The sequence below is a fragment of the Danio rerio genome, chromosome 5, assembly GCF_052040795.2.
Source record: "Danio rerio strain M-AB ecotype USA chromosome 5, GRCz13ab, whole genome shotgun sequence".
Lineage (NCBI taxonomy): Eukaryota > Metazoa > Chordata > Actinopteri > Cypriniformes > Danionidae > Danio > Danio rerio.
In genome coordinates, this window is record NC_141025.1 from 19730877 (window position 1) to 19750446 (window position 19570).

The 19570-nt window shown below is 34.4% G+C and overlaps 1 protein-coding gene across 5 annotated transcripts in view; it reads right to left on the reverse strand.

Annotated features, from left to right (window-relative positions):
• aacs (acetoacetyl-CoA synthetase) overlaps positions 1 to 19570 on the reverse strand; it is a 79143-nt gene that overhangs the window by 38091 nt on the left and 21482 nt on the right. For all 5 annotated transcript variants that reach the window (XR_015490006.1, XR_015490005.1, XR_015490004.1 and 2 more), the window contains 5 exon segments: positions 16393 to 16490; positions 8428 to 8542; positions 8245 to 8326; positions 6484 to 6634; positions 1859 to 1939 (listed from right to left, as the gene is read on the reverse strand). Coding sequence is in view for 1 of the 5 variants with exons in the window: in NM_201009.2 (NP_957303.2) it covers positions 1859 to 1939; positions 6484 to 6634; positions 8245 to 8326; positions 8428 to 8542; positions 16393 to 16490 (527 nt within the window). In the remaining 4 variants the exon portion in view is untranslated.

Genomic DNA, 19570 nt, shown 5'->3' on the forward strand with positions numbered 1-19570 from the left:
GTAAAAGATTTTCACTTGCCCTATCGAAAAATGACTATAATTTAATACATTTAATAATACAATAATACTAATTTAATAATAAAAAATATAGGTCAGGTCAGTATCTTCAGCAGTAAATAAATGGAGAACTTTAAACCAAAAGTTGCAGTAAAGAAAGTAATTACATGCTATTTTAAATAAAGTTACCAGTTTTATTGAGATGGATTGTTGGTGATTGTATGAGTGTGAATGGCCAGATTGGGTAGCTATAAATGAACAAGGGAAAGTTAAGACCTGTTAAAAAGGATTTAAGACCTACAACACAGTATTTCAGTTGATTTAAGACTTTTTAAGACCTTAAATTTAGCTTTTGAGATTTAAGACATTTTAAAACTTTAAGGGTGCCTTTACACCTGTAGATCGATTGCTTTTTTCCCCCCAAACGGGGATAAAAATGGTTACAAATATGTATTTTTCTTCTTGGTGTGGATCACTTTCACAAGGCAGAGTTTCTAAACAGTCCTAAATAGTTAAAACAAGTCACATGCGAGTAAACACTCCTCAAATTAGTTAGAGTTTCACAGTTTAGTCCTGCTCAGCTGTCATGCCTAATTATTTTAATTTATGACGATGAGCAATAAGACATTATAAGCAAAAAGTGGCGCTTTAACTTTGAATGGTGACACCCACAGACATAAGTCACCAAATATAAATCAGAGGTAAGACTTTCTCATACAGAGCCGTTGGCTAGAATTTTCCTAACGGATAAACAGCTCTAGTTAATAGTTCAGCATGCTTTCACTTTCGTATTTAACATGAAACACACATTTACTGGTACGAATGACATCCCACCCTACTCATAATTCTCTCTTCATATAGCTATATATGCCTATTACAAATCTATAATACATTGTGATATAGCCTGGTTCATTAGTTCATTGGATCGTATTGCTTTCTCACTAAAATCGATCCGCTCAAGAGTTTATTTCAATCGAGCCGAGACACCTCATTCAGGCGATCTCGGACTGATTGTTTTGCCGCAGATCCGAGCACGCTTGCCGGTTTCACACTTGCCAAAAGAACCGCGTTAACGGGGGAAATGAGCCAGGTTCCGAAACAAAATCTAGGCATGAAAGCACCCTAAGACTTGTAATAAACAAGTCTTTTCAAAAATCTAATGCATCAAACATTTTTTAACAATAAGAAAAGTTTCTTGAGCACCAAATGTCTATAATAAAACAATTTCTGAAAGATATTGTGCTGCTCAAAATTAAGCTTTGCCACAAAATAAATTAGAAATAGAAAAGCTACTTTAAACTATAATATTATTTCACAATTTGACAAAGGCATTAACAAACAACAATGCAACAATCAAGTAATATTTAGCTTGAGTATGTGTTTATATACTGCCACCTTGGCTGGTTTAGGTCAGTCAGAGATAAATAAATGACACTAAAACCACCAGCAATAAATTAAATAAATAATTCATTTAAATTACTCACTCAGAACTGCTGATTCAAGTAACTGTCTTTATGAATGATCATTGAATCGGTCATATGATTTGTACAGTTGGCTTCAATTGAAACTACTTTCATGTATGATTTACTTTTTTGTTCAATTCTGTATAGAAGCAATGTTATAGAATTCAATGTGCATATGTATTTAAAAAGAAGAAAAAAGACTCCATTAGAATACTAGTGGTGGTTGAGGAGATTCCCCCGGTAATTTCTAAAGTGCTACGAGTGCCCAGAAAAGCTCTATATAAAATGTAAGCAATTATTATAATAAATGGCTACTTTTGAGGTAACTTCACTGGAGATTTTAAAACATTTTCCCAAATGATGGTGTAGTTTAAGCACCTAAGGTCTCTGATACATACTGTAGTGTAATATATGATGACATCATTGAAGGTCATGTTGCCATGGAGAATATGTTCTTTAAGATGCTGGATGAGAGTGCCCTGGGAAAAGAAGAAAATAAGGTCAGATTTTGAGTTGGTCACTGATCACAGTTATGATAAACTCGCATCATACTCTACAACTACTAAACTTCACACACTCACTAAAAATCACCTTAAAAGGTTTGCTTTAGATCAAAGGTTTTCAGAGGTTAGTATTAATATGTCTTTAGGTTACCTATAAGCCAGTGTGCTCCAAAACAAAGGAAACTTTTGTATTTAGAAGGCATAAACAGTCAAACTTTGCAGTGTGCTGCTCGAATCCAATACTGGATCAGCTTCAATAAGTAGTGGACACTGTAAAGTTGGTTTAAGGTTGGGGTAGATGTAGACATGAACAACTGTTAGGGTTGGGTTTAAGGTAGGTGTAAACCAGAGGTGGACAAGCTACGGCCCGCGAACCATATGCAGCCCGCTGAACACTTTCATCCAGCCTGTGAGGGAGTTTTTGAAATGCTGCTTCTGAGTAACGTTTGGTTTCAGAATTAGTAAATTAACGATTTAATACAAGTGAACGCCATTTGATGACAGTAATGCACGTGGTACAGTTAGCGGTACCAATAGAATTAGAACACAGGCAAAAAAAATGGGCTCTGAATGTCGTGTGTTTAAGGAAGAATGGACAACAAAATACTTCTTTATCAATATCGGACATAAAGAGGTATGTCTAATATGCCAAGGAAGTATTGCTGTTTTTAAAGACTACAACCTAAGGGGCCGATCACACCAAATGTGCATTTACATTCAAAAAACGCGAGGTGCACCATGTTGCCTTTTTGTTGACAAGAAGAAAAAGAGCATGGCGCACTTTTTTATGTCGTTAGGCAACGACTGAATCAGATAGGTATTTTGCGAGAGTGTTGCTGTTGATACTACTCTAACTTTATTTTCAGGCTCATTGTTCACATTAACACACTCATAATTACATGACTTGGAATAATAAAGACTAAGAGTCTTCTTTTTCTGTTTTATCTCACAGTTTTATAATGATTGATATGAGCATATTAATACACGCTCAAATGAGATCGTTGTGAATTTGACTCAAATAATAATAATAATTATTATTATTAATAATAATTAAAAATAATAAAAATAATAATTGCTGGTTAAATGTGTTAATTTTTGTCATTTTTGAATATATTTTCCATGCATACATCCACTTTAAAACGTTCTTTTATCAAAGATTTGTGGTTTTATCAAGTTTTATGATGATTGATTCGTATATTCTAAAAGCAGTGCAAAATAGATTATTGTAAATTTGACTGAATAGTAAACTTTAAGAATTATTTTGAATGTGTTAATATGAGATTATTTCTAACAGACAATATCTTACATTCTTCACTGTAATAATAATAATAATAATAATAATAATAATAATAATAATAATAATAATAATAATGACTTTATTTCTCAGACAATATCTTACATTCTTCACTGTAATAATAATAATAATAATAATAATTATTATTATTATTATTATTAGTAGTAGTAGTAGTAGTATTAGTAGTAGTAGTAGTAGTATTAGTAGTAGTAGTAGTAATAGTAGTAGTAGTAGTAGTAGTAGTATATTTTATAAGGTATTATTTTTTTGTTTTATGAAGATTGATAAGTGATGATAAATACAAATAGCAGCACAAATTCATTTGACTTGAAAATTTTACTCAATAATACCTATTAAAAAATCAGTTTTGTGTTAATGTGACATGTTTCTGTCCGATATTACATGTTTCATGCATACTGCCACTATAAATAAAAGTACATTTTTGAAGGATTTGACACGTGGCCCTTCACTTGGTTTGCAAAACTTGATGTGGCCCTCGGGTCTAAAATGTTTGCCCACCACTGGTGTAAACGTAATTAATTTTGAGTGTTGGGTTTTGGGTTGGGGTAGATGTAGACGTTAATAACTGTGATGGTTGGGTTTAGGGTTTGGATAGACCTTAACTGTAAGGGTTGGGTTTAGTGTAGGTGTAAACGTTTATAATTGTGAGGGTTGGCTTTTGGGTTGGGGTAGGTGTAGACGTTAATTACAGTGACGGTTGGGTTTAAGATTGGGGTAGATGCAGACTTTAATAACTGTGATGGTTGCGTTTAGGGTTGTGGTAGATGTTAATAACTGTGAGGGTTGGATTTAAGGTTGGGGTATATGTAGACGTCATTAACACACAATGTAATGAGTAATTTAATAATTAATTAAATTAATTCTCACTTCTAGCATCAACCACTCACGCATGCATGTCTATTATGTATTAGACCTGATCCAGTATGTCATCGTGCTAAAGGCTGCAACTGAAAGATTTTTTTTAACGACATCAACAAACACTTAAGCTTCTCAACAGATTTTCTGACCAATCAACAATATGTGCCTGAAATCGGTCACTTATTCAAAATTAGCGTTCACATCAAGGGTTCACTTAAATATCTGCAAATATAAGGAAAAACTATAAACAGAACAAAAAAAACAAAAACGCTATTGGTGATTTTTTTTAAAAGGGAGGAGCTACTCCACATGCTCCCCCCTGCATTCATGTTTCAGTTAAAAATACATCGCATTTCAAACAAAAATGCTAGTTTAAAGGCACTTCAGAGGACCGTCAAAAGACCAGTTGCTGTAAAAATAGCCAAGAAAAGCATTATTCGATTATTTGAAAAGCAAGTGGATTGTGTGATTCTGATTCTCAAATGCTGTTCTTTCTTTCTGTTGTGCTGATGTCATACATTCAGATGTTATCTGGCAGGTAGTGAATGACCTAATTATTAAAAATCAGCAACAATTCAGGGATTAAAAAAAGAATTAAAAAAGTCCAATCACATTCCATTTTTTTTTACACCATGGCCTGACAGCGTTATAACATTCCTTTAACACTTATTGAAACGGAAGCAATAATCACGAGCGTGTTCATTCATTTGCTAACTGCCATGACAGGAGTAGCGTTTTCAAAATAGCACACAGACAGAACACTGATCTACATTGAGCAAGAAATGCAGCTGCATGTGTACATTTGTGTCATTGTGTGTTTTTATACACACAGCGCTCTAATTATCCAGCACACAACAGAGGTGTCAGACACAAATGCCGCAAAGGCTGAAAGGAAAATCTGTGAAAAATAAAAAGACACACACACACACACACACACACACACACTAAACAGACATGCAAACAACTGAAGCTCAAGCACTACTTTTCCCTTTCTTGAATTTTGCGTGCAACCCGTGCTAAACCCATATATTTGGAACAAAAGCTTGATTCGCACCCATGAGGGCTGCTGTGTCCCTAATGTTCAGAGTGAGAATGGTGCACGTAATTGCTCATCCCAGTTGCATCTGGCTTATAGTAAGGTTTAATGCTGCCTCTTACTGCCATCTAGTGGTGTTTGTGGCTGAGTTCAGACATTTTTCATGTGATGATGACCAGCACGAATTACAAAGGAGAGATAAATTACACATTTTACCTTTTGTGATGGCATAAATGTACAGAAATCTCAGCCTTAAGAAATTACGCAGCAATTCAAGATGCAGACCAGGTTTGAACTTGTAAGACTATTTTGGATACCTAAAACTAAATCGAACACCTTAAAAAACATAACTTGTTACTTAAAATATGATAAACTGGTTTAAAGAATTAATTCAATCGAAATTAAACATGCTAAATATGTATTGCAGATATATAAAAACACTAGAACAACTGACAAATGAACCTAAAAAAAGGTTTACTGAAAAATAAACAATTTACACTTTAAAAAAAAATCTGCAATACTAACTCTGATTCTGTATTAAATAACACTGACATTTTAGTTGAATTACACCATTCTACCATAACTTTATTAATACTAATAAAATATGTAATTTTCTTAAACACTATTATAACAGTAATAATATAGTAATTAATTTATTATTAATTTTATAATAATTATTATAACTCATTTTACCTAATTTTGCAATATATGCTTGAAATTTTTATTTTGCTTTTAAGTATTTATTATTAGCTGATTTCAGTTCAGTTTTGGTCATTTTAATACTTAAATTTATCCTATTGTAGTCAGTTGCCCAGGCAGGTATAAAAATGTAGCTGTTAATTTTTTTATTGCTGAAAAACAAATTTGAAGCAGATGCACACGCACGCCCGCACGCCCGTAGACGGACACCTGCAGACGCAGACATACAACAGCAGACGCACACACCCCTGCAGACGAACATGCTAACGCACACCTGCAGACGCACACGCATGCCCACAGATGCACGCTTGCACACGCATGTTGGCAGACGCACACGCACATGCAGACACGCACATGTAGACGCACACCTGGAGAGGCACACACATGCCCACAGACGCACACGCACGCCCGCAGACGCACATGTATGCTCGCAGACACACACGCATGCTCGCAGACGCACGCGCATGCTCGCAGACACACGCACATGTTTGCAGACGCACATGGCCTGCTCGCAGCCGCACATGCATGATCGCAGACGCACACACTCGCTCGCAGACATACATGCATGCACGCGCACACAAGACACACGCAAAGGCACAGACACACACTCACCCCAGCAGAATGAACCATGCATTTGGGAGCTCCTGTGGTTCCAGAGGAGTACATGATGAAGAGAGGATGAGAAAAGGGCAGCTGCTCAAACTCCAGCTGAGGGTCCTGATCCCCTTCTTTACCGGTGGCTAAAAAGTCCTCCAGGAAAACACTAGAAGAAACAGAACACAGAGTCAGGACTGACTGAGTGCTAACAGACACATCCACTTCAGCTCTTATCTCAACACAGCAGCACTCACTGATAAAGGAAATAATACACACCTACAACTTTATACTAGTCTGGCTAAATCAATCAATGCCAAAAGTTTTAAAGCTCTTGCGTTTTATTAATAAAGAATGCCAAAGAACAAGAATTCCATTCGGTCACACAGTAGGGTCTATTTGAAAAAAAATTAAATAAATCAATGTGTGGTTCTGCAGCAGAAGTACACAGTTATAATGCAATTATTATAACCACAGATAACACAGGTGTTAAAACACACACTGAATATAACCAAAAATTATTTCAACATTTTCTTAACAACACATTCCATGTAAATTTTAACATGGAGCAGTAAAATTCTCTTTAAAAATGCACACTTAATTATTAAGTAAGGTAACAAACCTGGCAGTGTAAAAGTAGCATATGGACTCAAAAATACTTTTTTTGTTAAATTACCAATGAAGTTACACAATTGTCAATAACTTTTTAAATATATATTTATCTTTTGCCAATATTTCTCATTATTATTTTACTGATAAACTTACAGCTTATTGACAAAGCACTGCAGCATGAAAATTCTGTCTTTATTTAATTTTTTTTTTTACTTTTATGTTTTCCTTTTTATGTAGGCAACTGGTCTTAACTCATACAAAAATCAATATTTATCAATTTTTTTCACATAAATAAATAATAAATATTTAATTATTTTTCATCATTAAATAATTATAATTCAATTCAATTTATTTTCATTACTATAGCACTTTTACAATGTAGATTGTGTCAAAGCAGCTTAACATAGAAAACTATAGTAAATTAAAAACGTGTCAGTCCAGGTCAGAGTTGTAATAACAAATTATTCATTTTTTTTATTAATGAAAAGGATACCAATACAATACAGTTTTACTTTAACAGTTTTTGCAATTTTAAAGTAATAAAATAAAGAATAAACAGCATTCATATTAACCAGTACATATATACAGTAACAAAGCTAAAACATCAATTCATTTGATTCTTATGTAAATGAGATGCACCCATTTAGACAACAGAATTGTTCGTTAACTGAAGGACATGTATACATCCTTAAGTGGTCTGGCACCATCTTATTTATCAAATATTCTACATTTATATAATCCTGGTAGGTCACTGATCGGTTTATTCCTTCTGTACCAAGGTCCCGGTGTAAGCGAAGTGGGGATCGAGCTTTTGCTGTTATCGCCCCAAAATTCTTGAACAAGCTTCCACCCCATATTAGACACGCTTTAACTTGATCTGCTTTTAAAAAGCTTCAGAAACTGCATCTTTTATATTTAGCATTTGAGCCTTTTAATGTTGAGGGGTTTGTCTTATGTTTTAATTGTTATGTATGTGCTGTAGGACTTATTTTAATTAGTATTGATTGTGTTCAGCTCTTTGGGAAACGTTGTGCTGTAAAAAATGTGCTATATAAACTAATTAACTAACTAACTAACTACCTATGTAAAATGCACCAAAGCAATAAAAGAAAAGTTAAAGACATTTATATGATATAAATGACTTTAAACACACAGAGATGTACTGACCTGTTGGGAATCTTGGAGAGATCAGTCTCTTGTCTAGAGCGAACATATGGAATAACCACAACCTTCTTCAGGTCAGGGAGGCCTGAGACATGTGGAAAAAAAACATGAGGCTCCATTATATGCAAACTTATCAATGAGAAAACATGATGGGTAATATTGACCTCAGTGTGAACGGATATATACCTTTAACAACGTTCTGGAGTTTCTCCATATGGTCATGCTGTTTTCCGTTATACACAACAGCTGCTACTGAGAATATCAGCTTGGGCTGAATCTGAGAGATCCTGTCTAGAACTCCCTGACGAGAAAAAAACAAAAACAAAAACATGAATGACAGGAAAAACACCTACAAGTATACTGCTTTAAACTGAATGGGACACATATCATTTCTCTATTGTTGGTTTAATTCCATGTGTTGTCTATTAGCATTTACTAAATGATTAATTTTTTTACAATACATCTTATTTAGTGTGTATTTGTGTTACCAAGTTTAAAAAAATAATAGTAATACATAAAAATACCCAAACAAGGGCTCACGGGCCAAAGTTGGCCCAGAGTAACTTTTGATTTGGCCCTTCATACCATCTAAGGAGAGTGAAAATGATGGGGAATTTCGGTGAGAATGCCTTTAACAGAGATTGTCATTTCTAATTTAACATAACTTTTTTTTTACTGTTGAGCTACAAAAAAGCAAACTGGAATTAAATTTTTCAATTAAATGTAAATAAATCAGATAAAAAAAAAAAAAAGAATTAATAATTAGTCACTTGATGGATAGCAGACATTGACTCGATATGTTTGCTGATGTTTTCTGGGCTTGTTCATGTTTTTTTTGTAAGATGATCATTTTAAAATGTACAAACATGTATAATTATTGATACAATTAAAGTATTTTAATTTAATAAATTATAGTCTTAATTAAAGTACATAATAAACGATGTAATTATTAAAATAATAATAATAAAAATTACATTGACAACTTTACAGTTTGGTATATTTACCTCCGACCCACCATCTTCTGTCTAGTTAAATTTTTGGCCCTTCAAAAGAAAAAAGTTTGGGCACCCCTAGTATAGAGGTTGCCAGAGCTAGACTAAACATAATAATATATTCAAAACATTTCACAGAAAGTAATAAACTACATACACAAACATTAGAAAAAAATAAGTATTTAGATTTAGGTATATATACAATCATGTTAATGATGTTATACAGGAAGAATGCAATCAATCTGAATGAATATGAACGTAAAATTTTGCACCATTATAAAGAGTTTGTTAAAATGTATTGGAATTGATTTACTGTAATTTAGATAAAGATAAATCCAAAATCTGAAAACACAAAACATGTATAAAAGTTGAGATCAGTGGGTTTTTTTTAGGGGAAATTCATATTTCTATCCTGTAAAGATACATTAAACCAGTGTTTCTCAACCACATTCCTGGAGAACCACCAGCACTGCACATTTTCAAGGTCTCTTCAATCAAACACACCTGATTCTGATCCTCAGCTCATTAGCAAAGACTGAAAGACCTGTGATAATTGTCACAGACAAAGACGACATCCAAAACATGCAGTGCTGGTGGGCCTCAGGAACGTGATTGAGAAACACTGCATTAAACTAATCAAAAGTAACAGTATAGACATAAAAAAATCCACATGCAAAAAATGTATGTGCATTTATTCATTTTCTTTTCTTTTCGGCTTAGTCCCTTTAATAATCATGGGTTGCCACAATAATATTGATCCCACTTAAAGAAACAGTTCACCTAAAATTTAAAGGCCTGCCATTATTCACTCACTCCCAATTATTTTTCATACCTGTAAGAGTGTAGATTTTTTCTAATAAACACAAAAAAGACAAACAAAAGTGGAAAAAAAATGTGGTTATACAAATAGTTTCTGGTCCCCACTGACTCCCGGTATTGTTTACCATAGTATGGAAGTCAAATAAGTAAAGCAACTAATTGGTTACCCACATTGTTCAGAAAAAAAACTCACGTTAGACAGAAATAAATAAAATAATAAATTAAAAAGACGACAGACTTCTATTTCTTGGCAATTAAATGAAGTAAAATGTTGTAGTACCTCGTCTTAACCACAGAGGGCAGCAGCGTATATATGAATACTGAATTCGCTTTCGTCAATAAGCCACATTGAATCTATGTTGCTTTATCTGCAGGAGCCTGTCCTATTTCTGGAATAACCACAGCCCTGAGGGGGCTCTACACTCACTTTAATCTCGTCAGAGAGAGGCACACACACACATACAGAGGTAAAGTGTGTGTACGAGTGTCTAGCATAGCTGACAGGTCACACACACATTTGAAGACAGTCAGAATTGATGGTTCAATGACCTACTTTTTCTCGTACACAAGAGCTGGCATGTTATGATGTTATGACCAGCTGAATATTAATCTATTTATATTTACTCACTTTGATATATGGGATAAATAGAGTGCATTTAAGAGCACATAAGAGCAGAAGAAAGTGGAAGCTCATGACTCAAACAGCAACAGTGCAAGTATGAGGCATGTGGGCATAAGAATGCGGGGTCAGTCTGGTACAGAAATGCCTGCAGCCGAGGGCAAACTGAGTCATTCTTTCAGCTCGCATCCAAATCTACGAATCGACATCTGGAAAGGGCTGACAGAAAGGCAGGATTTCTCATCGTCATCGAGTGAATCCGTTAATACACATTGAAAGCATTACAATTGATTGCTGTTATTTATTAAAATTATCATTTTGGCACTTTATATTCGAGTAACTGAGGGCGAGGAAGGGGTCGGGGGAAATTATTTGCTATTTCAGAGTTTTATGTGCAACAATACCGCTCAACGTATTTTAAGAAACTCAAATTTATTCAGTAAAAGTGCTAAACTGATCAAAAAAACAAGATAAACATTAAAAATGTCTAAATTAAATTACATTAAGTTCAAAGGTCTCGTGAAATGAAAAGTTTTTTAGATGTTAGAATTAGTATTGTTAGTTTTTAGAATATGTATAAGCTAGTGTGCTTCAAAACAGTGACAAAATCAGTGTTTAAAAGATATAAAACTGATATAAACATGTAAAGTTTTTAGTTTGTCACTTCCACCTTTATAGAGCAGCGATGTTTTAACCCTAACCCTAACCCTAACCTAACCCTAACCCTAACCCATACTTCAGTTCTCATCAAATCATAACCAATCAAATGCTCTCAGTATCTGACAAGCCCAACCCTCAAGACGATTCGCTTTTGATGCCATAGACATTTGCATTAGTTGTCGCCTACGCTATTGTTGTCTATTGGAAGCAGGGCCGGAGTGGGACTACTTTTCAGCCCTGGAGTTTTAAGCCTTAAGCAGGTCGCACACCAGAAGCGCCGCTCTGCGGCGCGCCGCGCAGCGCCATGTATTTTAGAATTCTAAACATAGGTTTCTATCAATATACACACCCCGGCACCGCAAGTCGGCGGCGCCCGGCGACGGCTCAGGACGCAGTTCATTTTTCAGCCGCGCCACAGAGCGCCATCTGATTAGTTTCATGTTAAATATCCTTCGAATGTGCGCGTCTGGTGTGTGATACTTTAAACTGTCGTGTGCGCGCCGTGTCGCGGCGCCGAGCGGCGCTTCTGGTGTGCGACCTGCTTTAGACCACCTCAGTTCACGACTGTCTATATTAAAATAACGTCATTTCCAGTTCAGTTTTTAATGACATTACCATGTCTTTTTCAAGGAAACAGCTGCTTAAAAACATCAAATGTTTTTCATAAATATGAGAACATTAAAGGGTAGCTAAATCTCCAAAACTATTCTTTAAAACATCACAATGTCCTTTCCTGCAATATCTCAATATATATTATGTGCAAAATTCTTTATAGATATCCAGTCCTTTGTAACGGTGGTCGCACAAAAAATAAAAATTGAAATACGTACACCTACATAAGTAACCCAAACAGTATTATATGTCTTAACACTAAAAATTTAAAAAATAATTTAAAAACTACTTGGGTGAGGTTCGAACTTGGGTAGACGGTGTCATAACGCAACGTGCTGACCACTGGACCACAATGGTGCTGTTATTGTTATGCTGGTGCATTTGGAATAAAAAATAAGTATTATGCTGTGTTCACACCTGATGCGGAACGCGTGGATAAATCACGCTATTCGCGCGTAAATTGCCGCATGAACATTTGAGATTACTCGCTTCATTTGCGCGTCAACCCCCGCTTCATTCGCCAGTCAAATCCGCTTCATTCGCGTGTCAAATTCACTTCAATACACAGACGCGGATTCACGTGATGGGCAGGGCTTCTGTCTGCCCGGTGACTCTAGCTTCATAGCAAAATGGCTAACATGGATTTTATTAAGAAAATAACAGTGTTAATGTGCTTTATGGAGACTGAAAAACAGCGTCGATACGTTTAGGGTCCTGTATGAGTCCACTGCATCCTTTCAGAGGTGCATCCAGCTCTGTGAGCTCATAAACTCCTCCAGAAACTGAACCTGGATGACGGAGACTTTCAGCGGTGCCCCTGACTGAGCCAAGCCCAGTTTGATGACTTGTTGTCGCCTGGAGGATTTGCCCCTGGACACCATCAACAGGTTCTGCGTCACAATCACACCCCACAAAAGCAAGCTTCTGATTGGTTAACGCGGCGCGAATGTCCGCTGAAGTTCAGATTTTCGAACTCGAGAGATTCGCGCGAAACGCTCGTTAAGCGTGTCAAACGCGCAAAGGCTCAAATCGGCTCGCGTGTATTGCGCTATTCGCGCAATTAGCGTCATTCGCGCCGCAGGATGTCTATTCGCTCATTTGCATTGACTTAACATGTAAATCACTCGCGATTGACGCGCGTTCCGCGTCTGGTGTGAACGCAGCATTACACTGTTATCTGCAAGACTCCTAACTACAGTATTACTTTCTACTGATGGCTTAATCTTTTTCTCTCTTTTTTAGATTTTTGATCAAGTTATGTCCGATTTATTAATGTAGTCAATCATCTGATTTTTATTGAGCAGGTATAATATTCATTAATATTAATTATTTGAATTCTTATTTTAGTGCCGCTGTTTGGGGTTGAATGATAATTACTTCATCATTAACCTGCAGGCTGCATTTTGCTCACAGGGCTGCAAGAAAATAAATAAAAAGAGCAGAGCTGCAGCAAAATAATGATTAAAAAAAAAAAGAGTAAGACTATGGACTATCAAACAAATAAATAAATAAATAAATAAATGAAAAAAGTGCAACTGCTGAGAGTGAGAGTGCTAGGGACACCGGCCAAAAAAACGGACCAGCCCACCGGGAATTCTCCAAGTCCTCCAGATTAGCCAATCCAAGCCTGATTGGAAGGAACAGACAGCTAGCTTAATACAGATAGAGATACCTTTTTAGTACAGGGTAGTGCTCCTTTGAAATGAATGTGGGACAATGGTGCAGTTGAGAACTGGCCATCTAAAGCCAGAGATATAGACACATATATGCATATATCTATGATCGGGAGTTTTCCCGGTGGTCAGTATGCAAATATTTTTTATAAATGACAAAAATTATAATTTTACATCACTTTTCTACATTAATGGATAAGTGATCGCACGGGCATTGCCCACAAAGAGCATGTGTTTGTGTGCATGGAAATGTATTATCCTCCCACCCTGTTAAATCTGATCTAATCCATGTCCTGAAACACACCCCCTCTTCTGCTTTCACTTCTCATTCTAACAGAGGAAGCGATTCATTTTTGAATGAATCTCCGTTATGAACTACTCGTTCATTTATCCGACAATAATAGAAGTTTCTAGCAACGCAGCGTGTTGTCATATTTCATTTACATTGTTTGCTGATTTAATTCACCCAAACTAGCATAAGTCTAGTATTTAATGCAAGTTGGTGCTACTTTTGACTTATGGTCAGTGCAGTAAGAGACTGTTTTATCATCAATAACATTACTTTAGCATAAGTTAGTAACATACTAAAACGTAAAAAAAAAAAATCTTACCTATGAACTGTTCTGCCTTTATGTTTTGTTTGCTTGTTATGACACCCATACACAGCTCTAAGGTCCAGTCTTGGTTTAGTCTTGACCAAGTGCGGTTGAATGACATTTGTCCTGGGAGCACTGTACAAATGTGGCAGCGCTGTTGGTGCATGCTCAGGGTCCGTATGCAATATCTAGTGTATATATCTATGATTTGATGCACTTGAGGTCAATCGTTCTCACTGGCAGAGCAGTGATAAAAACAAAATGCTATTGGCTGTTTTTAGAAAAAGAGGAGGAGCTACACGATGTCTCACCCTCTCTATGTTTCGATTGAAATTTCATTAAAAAAATGTAAATAAACTGAATAAAAAAATGCACATTTCAAAGCACTTAATGAGACCTTTATATCTTTAATCAAATACATAATGTGCAATAAGTTATAAAAAACGATATTAAGAAGCACAAAATCTTAATTTTAGAATGAAAATATGGCTTTTGCCATCACAAAATGAAATATATTATCAGAAAAATTAATAATATAACAATATAAATGTAAAAAATTTTACTGTATTTTGAATCAAATAAATTCAGCGTTTTGGTTTAAAATACTTTCAATTAAATCTCTAATCTTAATGGTTGAAATGGTTGAAAATTAATTTTTGTGTGAATCCACGAGCATTATAATTTCATATTTTCTGATCTTTGACAAATTGTCCAGTTAATCTGCTTCCCCATGAACTCGAAATACCTTTTTAACCAGATTAAGCCTGCAATATTTAAAGGGATAGTTCACCCAACAATGAAAATTTGGTCATCATTTTCTCACCCTTTTTACAAACTGTTTTGGATTTTTTGTTTTTGTTCTGTTAAACACATGAGAAGATATTTCAAAGAATGTTGGAAACCTGTAACCATTGACTTCCAAAGTATTTGTTTTTCCAAATATGAATGTAAACAGTTACAGGTTTCCAACATTCCTCAAAGTATCTTCTTTTGAGCAATCTATGATCATCAAGATTTAATATTTTCTGAACACTGACCAGGTTTCCAGTTTATCTGGTTGGTTCCTCATGAACTTGAAATACCTTTCTAACCAGATCAAGCCTACAATATTTAAAGAGAAAGTTCACCCAACAATGAAAATTCGGTCATCATTTACTCACCCTTGTTACAAACCGGTTTGATCTCTGAGTTTTGTTGAACAAATGAGAAGATATTTCGAAGAATGTTGGAAACCTGTAACCATTGACTTCCATAGTATTTGTTTTTCTAAATATGAATGTCAATAGTTAAAGGTTTCCAACATTCGTCAAAATATCATCTTTTGTGCCATCTATGAGCATTATTATTTAATATTTTCTGATATTTGACAAATTTTCCAGTTTATCTGGTTCTCTATGAACTTGATATACTTTTCTAACCAGATCAAACCTACAATATTTAAAGGAATAGTTCCCCCAAGAATGAAAGTTTGGTCATCATTTACTCACTCTTGTTACAAACCGGTTAAATGTTTTGTTTTTGTTTTGTTGAACACATGAAAAGATATTTCAAAGAATATTTAAAACCTGTAACCATTGACTTATATAGCATTTGTTTTTCCGACAATGAATGTCAATAGTTACAGGTTTCCAACATTCCTCAAAATATATTCTTTTGTGCAATCTATGAGCATTATTATTTCATATTTTCTGATATTTGACTAATTTGCCAGGTTATCTGGTTCCCCATAAACTTGAAACACCTTTCTAACCAGATCAAGCCCATAATATTAAAAGGAATAGTTATCCCCAAAATGAAAATTCGGTCATCATTTACTCACCCTCAATGTTAGAAACTAGAACTATTGACTTCCATAATATTTATTTTTTCAACTATGAATGTGGTTACATTTTCCAACATTCCTCAAAATATTGGCAGTTCATTCCGCTGTGGCGACCTCTGAAATAGAGACTAAGCCGAAGGAACATGAATGAATGAATGAATAAATGAATGAACATTCCTCAAAATATCTTCTTTCGTGTTTAATAGAAATAAACAAAAACTGGTTTAGAACAAGTGAAGGGTGAGTAAATGATGACTGTCCCTTTAACACATCTTACAGAAAGTGAGTGTTTGCTATTAAAGTTATATGACAGTTGTTTTAGCTAAATGACAACCAAAGTGCATGTTAAAGCTCTTACATTGACACCAAAATCCGGAGAGGTTGAACTCCAGATGGCACCAATACTGGCAGCAGCGAGCATGGCCTCCACAGCATGAATCCCATTGGGCAAATATCCTGAAGGAAAGAGAGACACACAGCTCCATTAGAAACAGCAATTTATCACCTGAACTGTGCGAGAATGACTCTGAAGAGATGCAAGTTATTTCAGTGAGCACTCAGCGCACACAATAAATTAAATGATCTTCAGAAATAATGTTCCTTTATTACCCTATGAGAGGGCTGCAGAAAATATTATGCAAAAGAGGAATTTAAATTACAAACACAACACTTAATATGCATTGCTGACATGTAGTTACAATAACTAAAAATATATATTTTACCTTAAATTACACTCTGAATTAAACATGAATTTGTGAAGATTTTTTTGTAAAGCACTCAACTTTGAAGAATTACAACTACAGCTGCATGAGTTGGGAAATTTATAAAATTGCAATTATTGATGTCAATTTTACGATTATTGATGTCGATGTTGCGATTATTGATGTCGATGTTGCGATTATTGATGTCTATATTGTGATTATTGATGTCTATGTTGCGATTATTGATGTCTATATTGCAATTATTGATGTCTAAATTGCAATTGATGATGTCGACGATGCGATTATAATGTCGATGTTTCGATTATTGATTTCTATGTTGCTATGTTGCTATTGATGTCTATATTGCAATTATTGATGTCTAAATTGCAATTATTGATGTCTAAATTGCAATTGTTGATGGCGATGTTGTGATTATTGATGTCGATGTTGCGATTATTGATGTCTATATAGCGATTATTGATGTCTATATTGTGATTATTGATGTATATTTTGCGATTATTGATGTCTATATTGTGATTATTGATGTATATATTGCGATTGTTGATGTCTATTGCAATTGTTGATGTCTACGTTGCGATTATTGATGTCAATATTGCGATTATTGATGTATATATTGCGATTGTTGATGTCTATATTGCGATTATTGATGTCTATATTGCGATTATTGATGTCTATATTGCGATTATTGATGTCTATATAGCGATTATTGATATCTATATTGCGATTATTGATGTATATATTGCGATTATTGATGTCTATATTGCGATTATTGATGTCTATATTGCGATTATTGATGTCTATATTGCGATTATTGATGTCTATATTGCGATTATTGATGTCTATATTGCGATTACTGATGTCTATATTGCGATTACTGATGTCTATGTTGCAATTATTGATGTCAATATTGCTATTTTTTATGTCTATATTGCGATTGTTGATGTCGATGTTGCGATTATTGATGTCGATGTTTCGATTACTGATGTCTATATTGCGATTACTGATGTCTATATTGCGATTATTGATGTCTATATTGTGATTATTGATGTATATTTTGCGATTATTGATGTCTATATTGTGATTGTTGATGTATATATTGCGATTGTTGATGTCTTTATTGCAATTGTTGATGTCTACGTTGCGATTATTGATGTCAATATTGCGATTATTGATGTATATATTGCGATTGTTGATGTCTATATTGCGATTATTGATGTCTATATTGCGATTATTGATGTCTATATTGCGATTATTGATGTCTATATTGCGATTATTGATGTCTATATTGCGATTATTGATGTCTATATTGCGATTATTGATGTATATATTGCGATTATTGATGTATATATTGCGATTATTGATGTCTATATTGCGATTATTGATGTCTATATTGCGATTATTGATGTCTATATTGCGATTATTGATGTCTATATTGCGATTATTGATGTCTATATTGCGATTACTGATGTCTATATTGCGATTACTGATGTCTTTATTGCGATTGTTGATGTCTTTATTGCAATTGTTGATGTCTATGTTGCAATTATTGATGTCAATATTGCGATTTTTTATGTCTATATTGCGATTGTTGATGTCGATGTTGCGATTATTGATGTCGATGTTTCGATTACTGATGTCTATATTGCGATTACTGATGTCTATATTGCGATTATTGATGTCTATATTGTGATTATTGATGTATATTTTGCGATTATTGATGTCTATATTGTGATTGTTGATGTATATATTGCGATTGTTGATGTCTTTATTGCAATTGTTGATGTCTACGTTGCGATTATTGATGTCAATATTGCGATTATTGATGTATATATTGCGATTGTTGATGTCTATATTGCGATTATTGATGTCAATATTGCGATTATTGATGTCTATATTGCGATTATTGATGTCTATATTGCGATTATTGATGTCTATATAGCGATTATTGATATCTATATTGCGATTATTGATGTATATATTGCGATTATTGATGTCTATATTGCAATTATTGATGTCTATATTGCGATTATTGATGTCTATATTGCGATTATTGATGTCTATATTGCGATTATTGATGTCTATATTGCGATTACTGATGTCTTTATTGTGATTGTTGATGTCTTTATTGCAATTGTTGATGTCTATGTTGCAATTATTGATGTCAATATTGCGATTTTTTATGTCTATATTGCGATTGTTGATGTCGATGTTGCGATTATTGATGTCGATGTTTCGATTACTGATGTCTATATTGCGATTACTGATGTCTATATTGCGATTATTGATGTCTATATTGCGATTATTGATGTCTATAATGTGATTATTGATGTATATATTGCGATTATTGATGTCTATAAAGCGATTATTGATGTCTATATTGTGATTATTGATGTCTATATTGTGATTATTGATGTATATATTGCGATTATTGATGTATATATTGCGATTATTGATGTCTATAAAGCGATTATTGATGTCTATATTGTGATTATTGATGTATATATTGCGATTATTGATGTATATTTTGCGATTATTGATGTCAATATTGCGATAATTGATGTCGATGTTGCGTTTATTGATGTCGAAGTTGCGATCATCTATGACGATGTTGCGATTATCGATGTCGCTGTTGTGATTATATATGTCGATGTTGCGATTAGTTTATTTAATTCACCTATAACGCATGTCTTTGGACTGAGGGGCAAACCGGAGCACCCAGAGGAAACCCACATGAACACGGGAAGAACATGCAAACTCCAAACAGAAATGCCAACTGACCCAACCGAGGCTCGAATCAGCAAACAGCTACCCACT